Source organism: Notothenia rossii (genome assembly GCF_949606895.1).
Source record: "Notothenia rossii genome assembly, chromosome: 3".
Lineage (NCBI taxonomy): Eukaryota > Metazoa > Chordata > Actinopteri > Perciformes > Nototheniidae > Notothenia > Notothenia rossii.
The window spans coordinates 56,409,739-56,418,088 of NC_136901.1; the positions used below are offsets into that span (position 1 = coordinate 56,409,739).

The 8,350-nt window shown below is 43.3% G+C and overlaps 1 protein-coding gene across 1 annotated transcript; it reads right to left on the reverse strand.

Annotated features, from left to right (window-relative positions):
* Positions 1-6,711: 6,711 nt before the first annotated feature.
* LOC307032979 (uncharacterized protein) lies at positions 6,712-8,133 on the reverse strand (the record flags this gene model as incomplete). Its single annotated transcript, XM_079671248.1, has 3 exons — positions 8,114-8,133; positions 7,657-7,991; positions 6,712-7,521 (listed from the first exon to the last, which is right to left on the reverse strand). The coding sequence occupies exons 1-3, from the start codon at positions 8,124-8,126 to the stop codon at positions 6,712-6,714; spliced, it is 1,158 nt and encodes a 385-aa protein (XP_079527374.1). The 5' UTR covers positions 8,127-8,133.
* Between the last annotated feature and the right edge of the window lie 217 nt (positions 8,134-8,350).

Consider the following 8,350-nt stretch of genomic DNA (forward strand, 5'->3'; position numbering starts at 1 on the left):
TATATTCATTACACTGGGACTTGGGCTCTCTAGCACTATATTACATTAAGCAAGGATGTGCAAGCTTTCCATTCAATTATAAAGTATAGAAAGGTTTTAATGAATGTGACTTCAGCTTATCAGACAACATACATACAGGTTACTCTGTTGTGTCTTTGATTCAACTCCAAAATGTGCATGTGTGCTAAACATTAATATAGCATCCATGCATAACATTGGATGGCAAATATGAGCTCAGCCTTTAATAAATCAATGTTTGGAACGTCTACAAAAATCGCAACATTAACTTACTGATGCTTATGTGGCATCTAAATGAGTAGAATACAAGCTAAACATACCTTTCATTTTGACGGTTCTTTTACGTTGCTGCTGCTTTGGTGGGATTTGGTGTGATGGTTCCTGGTGTGATGGTGGGTGGGTGATGGGAGCCTGGTGTGATGGTGGGTGGGTGATGGGAGCCTGGTTTGATGGTGGGTGGGTGATGGGAGCCTGGTCTGATGGTGGGTGGGTAACGGGCGCCTGGTGTGATGGTGGGTGGGTGATGGGAGCCTGGTGTGGTGGTGGGTGGGTGATGGGAGCCTGGTGTGATGGTGGGTGGGTGATGGGAGCCTGGTGTGGTGGTGGGTGGGTGATGGGAGCCTGGTGTGGTGGTGGGTCTGCTGTTTCCCCTGGTTGCTGATCACATGGCACCAAATGTAAGATATAGCTATCGGTTGGGTTGGGTGGGTCTTGGGGTGGTGTTGGTGTGTCAGGGGTCTCTTCTTGATCTGGGTTGAGTGTTATCCAACCTCCAAAATGTTGCATTGGTTAGTTATCTGTTCATATATATTTATACATATCCACATCTGTTTATACAACCATTTCATTCATGCCTCCCCATTAGGGATGTTAAGATTCACCGATTCTCATCGGTGCACCGGCATAAACGTTCAAGATGCGAGTGCACCGGTTGAAAGACTGCACATCGGCTACAGTTTTGGTTGAACTCGCGATGCATCGATTGTAGCGTCTTTGCATCGGTAAAAAAACGATTCATTCATATAATATCCCCTCATCCTGTCAGCACTCATTAGAGACGATCTTTGCTTCGCACTATGGAGGCCGAGAGTCTCAGTTATCAACACACATGGAAGTCGAAGAGAAAGAGAAACACAGCGTACCGAAAAATACCTACAAATCAAACATTTGGCAACACTTCGGATTTTTCAAGAAAGACGGTCAACTTGAAAAATCGCTCGCAAATTGTAAACGATGCCGTGCCGCTTTAGTACTATGAGGAATTTAGCGACGCACATAAAGAGGCGACATGGCTGCGGCTGAAAAGAGAAACCTGAAAGTTAGACATACTGTATGAATGAAATCACTCAGTGAGGTGTTCTGTCAGAGAGAGTGGTGTTTAGTTTACAGCAGCCTGCGACAGTCAATAATAGTTTAAATGTCTTCCTTACTGTAAGCAGTTATGATAGAGCTGTTTGTGAAAGGTTATTTGTATTCTTTATTGTTCATATAGAAACCACTGCTTTCTGCTCACTGGTGAGTTGGCCTATGAGTGTTAAGCACATCAGGCTGGCAGCTGTATGGGCATTGCACTATGGTAGTTGTTATCTGCACATAGTTAATCATGGGCAATGCATCCTTAAATTGTTTAACTGTGAGGTGTTATAGAATTGTACTCTGGAGAGTTTTTAAAGGTCAAAAAGGTAAAAAATAAACAGCATGATGGGATGTGCAGTGCTAGTAGAGAGAACCAAATATGTAAAGCACTTTTTTGTTAATGTATGATTTGCTTAATATAAGGAATAAAACAAAAATCCTCTGTCGTACCATAATGAAGTATCATTATTTTGCATCGTGTTGAATCGCATCGTATCGCCCCGTATCGCATAGTGTTGAATCAAATCGTATCAAACTGTATCGCAACAGGGGTGAATCGTATCGTATTGCATCGTTTGGTGTTTCAAATATATCGTTAATGTATCGTATCGTTGGCAACGTATCGAGATGCGCATTGCATCGGCCTCAGTGATGGAGATCCACATCCCTACTCCCCATATTAGTATTTCATTTTACTTTCTGTTTCATCTTATTCTATTTTAGATGTATATATTTGACTTATTCCTGCATGTTAGTTTTGTACCTACGTTGTTGGACTAGTTTCTTCTTGCACTATTTTATTTCTTCTTGTACTGTTTGTATGCTGCATTGTTGGAGGAGCCTGGTAGCGAAGATTGTCATTGGCAACAACTACGCTGTAGCTGTGCATATGACAATAACACCTTTGAATATTGAATGTTTGAAAACAGGAACATGGAATACACACACATACATTATAAAATATGAAATTAGGCCAATGTGCAAAACATGCAAAAAAAGGCAACCCTAATCTACCTAAACTGTAAAAAAAACTCAAATTGATTGAGTATGTTTATAAATGTTTATAAATGTTTACAGCAATCAAACTGATCGCTTCAATATTTGCAAAATTCAATGGTATCCCCCACACTGGGTTATCATTGGAAAATGGAAGTTTGATAAGTGAACAAAATGTATTTATTTAAGTTTTGGCCTGCAATATAATTAGGACTCATATGTGAGATTGTGCGAGAGCTGTCACTGGCTTTATGTCTAGACTTTGCTATCCATATGTGTAGGTGGGAAAGATGTGCTGGGTGAGGTCACTTGAGAAGACGTGTGTGGGGGCCGGAGTGTCTTCAGTGCGCTCTTTGTGCACCACAGAACGCATTGGAGACACAGTCTGGTACTTGCATCTGTTCTGCTATTGTTTACTACTATTTCATGTTATCTTGGATTTTTGTCATCAGCTGTGGTGCGCTCCACAACTGACCACGAGTGTCAGTACTATACTGTTTCAACCATCTCCTCTGCACTCCGATGGTGGGGAATGTGATGGCGAGACAGTGCTGATGAAATACTAAGTGGAATTTGATTTGAGATTTGAGTTGGCTTACTTCTTTTACAATTGAAAGATGCTGATGGAATAGTTATGGCTCACAAGCATATGCACAAATAACACTGATGGTTTGAATGTAGGATCTTTAAGAAACGTGTGATATTAACTGAAATTAAATATGTGAGAGGTTATATGTATAATGATGCTTATAACATGTATTTATACAATCTGGCTCCAATTCGCCACCTCACCATCTGCATAGACAATTTCCCCTGTCACCTTAATCTTTTGTCAATTAAAAAATATATATAGATTACAACTTTTGCATGGGAAGTGGCATACACCTCTTTCAAGCCCTGTTTTGTGCATACATAACAGTTATAAATGAGACCCCAGCTCTTTAAAATGACTCTCTTTGTTGCTTTGAAATAAACAGGACAAATCAACACCACACATTGTATACAGATAGTCAATATATGCATGAGTGACTCGTGCAGATGGTTATTAAATAAATGCAATCTCACCTGCAACCATCAGATTGTAGATGACCTCCACATTTTCGAGGCATGTCTTGGCGTATGTGGTCAGCTGGGCATGCGTGGGCGTCAACACCTTTGTTTTAGATGCCACCCTCTTGGTAGGGGGATACGCCAACAGCAGCAGGGGCTTCAAGCCAAGGGCATGCAACTTCTCCAGCTGTGAAAGTAATTGTTGAGAGGTAGAGAGATCAATTAGATAAATACACAAAACTGTTGTTTACATTTGAATTTATCTGCAAGCTTGCCCTGAAGTAGCATCAAAATAAATCATCTACACTAATATCCTGGCATCATAATAAAAACAATGATTTGTTCATAATGTTTTGTTGAATACATTTGGGATTTTTAACTTATGAGACATTTCCTAAACTTCCTACACATAATAGTTAATTCTGTTTGTAGATCATTAATCATGAATTATATTCTTATTAAAGGTAGGATATGTAAGTTTTAGAAACCGGCTCGAGATACACTTTTTGTTATTGTTACAGCCGCTGCCTTCCTGGGGCTATTAAGTCGGGTAAACCTGTTTGTGTGTGTGTGTGTACACCTGAGCGACGCAGTTCCTCCGACGTCCCGCCCTCGCTGCATCCGAAGAGGTGATTGGATGAGACGTCATCCAATCCCCGCCCCTTCCGGCACATCTCCCGGGGGAGGAGTACAAAGGCTGGGAACGGAGATCATTCTGGAGGCTCTGTGTTGGGAGACAGACGCCTCTAGCCTCGTGATATTCTACTGTGTGTGTTTATACTGTTAGCTCCCTCGTAATTGATCAGCTGTTGTTATCTGTTTAAAACCTGTTAGCTTAGACCCAGGTGATTAGCACCTGTTGATCAGCTGTTATCTGTGCAAAACGTGTTAGCTTAGACCCAGGTGATTAGCACCTGTTGATCAGCTGTTATCTGTGCAAAACGTATTAGCTTAGACCCAGGTGATTAGCACCTGTAAACCAGCTACAGCTGTGTGTGTGCAGCTTTCCTCATTCGTATTTTGTACCCCGTGTAACGGGAGGGTTTGTTTCTTTATAAACTTTCTTCTGCAGTTCTCTCCTGCTGTAATAAAGCCACTTATAATTATTACCAATACCACTCTGGTCGTGTTATTTCCCTTTGGTTCCCCTAGCCCAATAGGGAATGTAACACGTGGGGGCTCGTGTCCGGGATATTTTTAACAGAATTCCTGGGGTTATAGTTGGGTTTGTTATAGCAACAAAACATTTTTTTGTAATACGTGTGGGCAGTACACCCGAGAATGGCGGCCTTCGCCTTAGAGTCGTTCTTAGTTTGGCCGTCCTATGAGGAGCTGGACCGGTGTAAAAAGGACGATTTGATAGAAATAGCGCCGCACTTCAGTCTTGTGGTAAGTCGGCAGATGTTAAAGGAAGAGTTGAAGGCATTGGTAGGGGATGAGATGGTGAGAAGGGAATTACTAGTACTGGCTGTGCCCGCTGAGCTCCCAGGGTCTAACGCTTTAACTGAAGACCCGTTAAGTCAGAGGCAAGCGGCGGAGTTTACATTTAGCCAAGAAAAGAGTGATGGCAGCGAGGGGGGCGAGCCGTGTGAAGCACTGCTCATGCCGCCTCGTAAATGTCCACCCTCTCCGGTTGGTAGTACAGATTCTCGGGAAGGGAATAAACTTAAAGTCCGCCTCGCCCGACTTCAGTTGGAAGCTAAAGACAGGCAACTTCAGTTAGAGGCAAAAGACAGGGAGCAAGACAGGCAGTATCAGTTTCAGTTGGAGGTAAAGAAAATCGAAGCCGATAAGGAAATGAAAAGAATCGAAGCAGATAAGGAAGTCCGGATACGGCAGATGGAGCTAGACTCCGAACTGCGCGCATCTGGTGTTATTTGCAATCCTAAAGAAAGCTTTCCACTTCCTTCTCATCCACCTGCCTTCAATGTAGGGAAAAATGTAGCATTAGTGCCAGTTTTCCTCGAGACTGAAGTGGATGCATATTTTGGCGCGTTTGAACGCATTGCAGCGGCACTACAGTGGCCGGCTGAAGCCTGGGCGCTGTTAGTACAGTGTAAGCTTCACGGGAGAGCTCAAGAGGCAGTTTCTGCTCTTTCGTTAGAGGACAGCTTAAGTTACGACCTGGTGAAGCGTGCCATACTTAGGGTGTACGAGCTAGTTCCCGAAGCCTACCGGCAGAAGTTCAGGAACCATAGAAAGGGTTCTAATCAAACCCATGTTGAGTTTGCCAGGGAGAAAGGGATGTTATTTACAAAGTGGATTGACTCGTGTAACGCTGCAGAGTACTCTGCTTTGAAATAATTAATTCTCATGGAAGAATTTAAAAGGGGGTTGCCTGACCGCATTGTGGGATACATAAACGAACAGAAAGTACAGTCTCTCTCCGCAGCTGCTGTACTGGCTGACGAATATGTGACCTGCTCTATCATTTTCAGTCACATTGACCCTGAAACACATTTTGAGTTTGATACACTGTTGGAAAGATGAGATTCTTAGCTTTCTAATGATATCAATATTGTTTTTGTCCTCCAAATATTAAGCAAAATACGTCACTTTACATAATGAATGTCATCGAACCATGATTTTGAGAAAAAGGCCTTCAAAGTTTGCAGTACTTTCTTAGGTATTTATTCAAATGAACCATACCATAAAACGAATTCATCTAGAGCTGTTTGCACAAAAACACACACACACACACACACACACACACACACACACACACACACACACACACACACACACAATATACTGTTCTCTTGTTGTCACTTTCATACATCAATACATGGAACAAAGGCACTCACATACACATGCACGCCGTACCAACGTGCACTCCCGTACACTCCCGAACTCACGTGCACGTTCATCAATTTATGTATGTATTTTGGTCATGTTTGAGCACATGCTTATGCGCACACATCTATTCCCATGTACATGGCCATGTGCACACCCAGACCACATGCACACCCGTACTCACGTGCACGCCCGTACTCACGTGCACACCCATACCCACGTGCAGAATCATCAATATACAATTTTTATGAAAAACACTATGAATAAATACTTAAATGAACTGATTGCATGTTAACCTCTAACAACATTAGAATCATTTGGCACAAAAGCTAATTTAGAGAAAGAAGCAAGCAACAGAACAGATAAATATACTACACAATATAAAAATAGCAAACAATCAACAGAGTAGCTAACAGTACTTAAAACCAATTTGAAATATATATTTACAGCATTTATAGAAGAATGACATAGTGTTGATGTATTATGCACTCTCACTCATTAAAGATGAGGTGTTAAGGGTTTGGGGCAGGTGATGTCTTTGGTTTCCTCAGTGCAGAACTCTCTGATCTTCTCAAAAAGATACCACTGCCGTTTTTCATCAAGCCCAGGGGGAGTCAGTTCAGTGGGACGTGCCTCCTGGTCAGTAAAGCACCCTGTGCATAGCAGCTTGAATGATTCTTCTTCTTTACGTTCAAACTCCTTGGCGTAGACCACTCCAGGCTCGGCACTGGTGAAGCGTAGGTGATGGTACCTCTTGATACCTGGAAGCGGTCTGAAGCTGGGGGCAAGGAAGTTGTGCCAGTCGTCTGTTTTGACGAAGGTCTCCCCTGACTCATTGCCAACCAGCTGGGGGATGTTGACTCCAGTGACGGTACTGGACCTGACAGCTTGGCTGATGTCCTTCAGGCAGGACACTGGTGTGCGGCGGAACTGCTGCTTAAACAGGCCAAAGCACCAGTCAGGTGCAAATTTGGTGTGGCCAGCAATAAGAAAGTTGAGGGAGATATCTTCATGGAGTCCCACCATGCACCGCCAAGCAAGGTACCAGAGGAGGTATCTGTTTTTGTTCTGACCAGAGCAGTTGTCACAGTGCAGGTGAACATGTTTCTCCCCAAGCCCATACTGAGAGAAGAAGTGGTGGAGGTAGGCAATGACAGCATTGGAACCCTTGCTGCTGCAATGAGCCTCATCTATGAGGTAGTTTACCTGCTGAGGAACACCTTCACAGCAGACACCAAACAGTCCACACTTCCTGGGAACCATAAAGTAAATGGGCCCGGGCTGGAGAGGGTCACTGGGGTAGTGAACCTGTAACACCAGACCAACAGATGAATTAACTAATGAGTGATCTATACTCTAATTCTAAAAATGTGTGAATATTCATATTGTTACATTCCAAACATTCTGGATTATCACAGCATTCATCACATTCACACACCTCACCTGCTGTGCATAGTCAAAGCTGTAGTGGATGGTGATGTCTCTGCTACAGGGTTGGTTGGGTCCTAATTTGACACCCAGCTCTCTAGCTGTTTCTTTACAGCTGGCGACCATCTCCTGGTAAGCCTGACGCTCCACCCCCACGGTGCGGAGGTGTTCTTCCTGCTTCCTGAGCTTCGCTGACTTGACACAGTCGGGAAAGTTGGAGCTGCGGTAGATGGCAATGTTGTTTTTCTGACAGAACCAACATAGGTCTGTCATCGGCCTCCCAATAATGACACTGGGAGTCAGCTCCTTCCACAGCTTCCTAAATGTGCTGTTGCCAGCAGCACGGTGACCTGGAAAGGTGATTAAAGACAAAGATAGCATTGTTAGATTACTCATCATTAGTTTTCCATTGAGGTTTCCTCGTGTAAAAAACCCCCAAAAAAACAAGATTAAAATATAAGAAAATACACACCCTTCTCCTGCATCTGAACCTTGTATATCCGCCACACAGAGGACTTGGTCTCAGTTGTTGGTAGAACACTGATGTCCGTCCTCTTAAACCCTGGAATCCGTCCAGGAAGTGGCATGGCAAAGACATCTGCAAAGTTGGTAATGAACCGTACAATTCGCTGGATGTCTTCAAAGGACAACACCCTTTTGGTCACCACACGACCACCACGTCTTATCCTTGAGGCCAAGCCATGTTCCT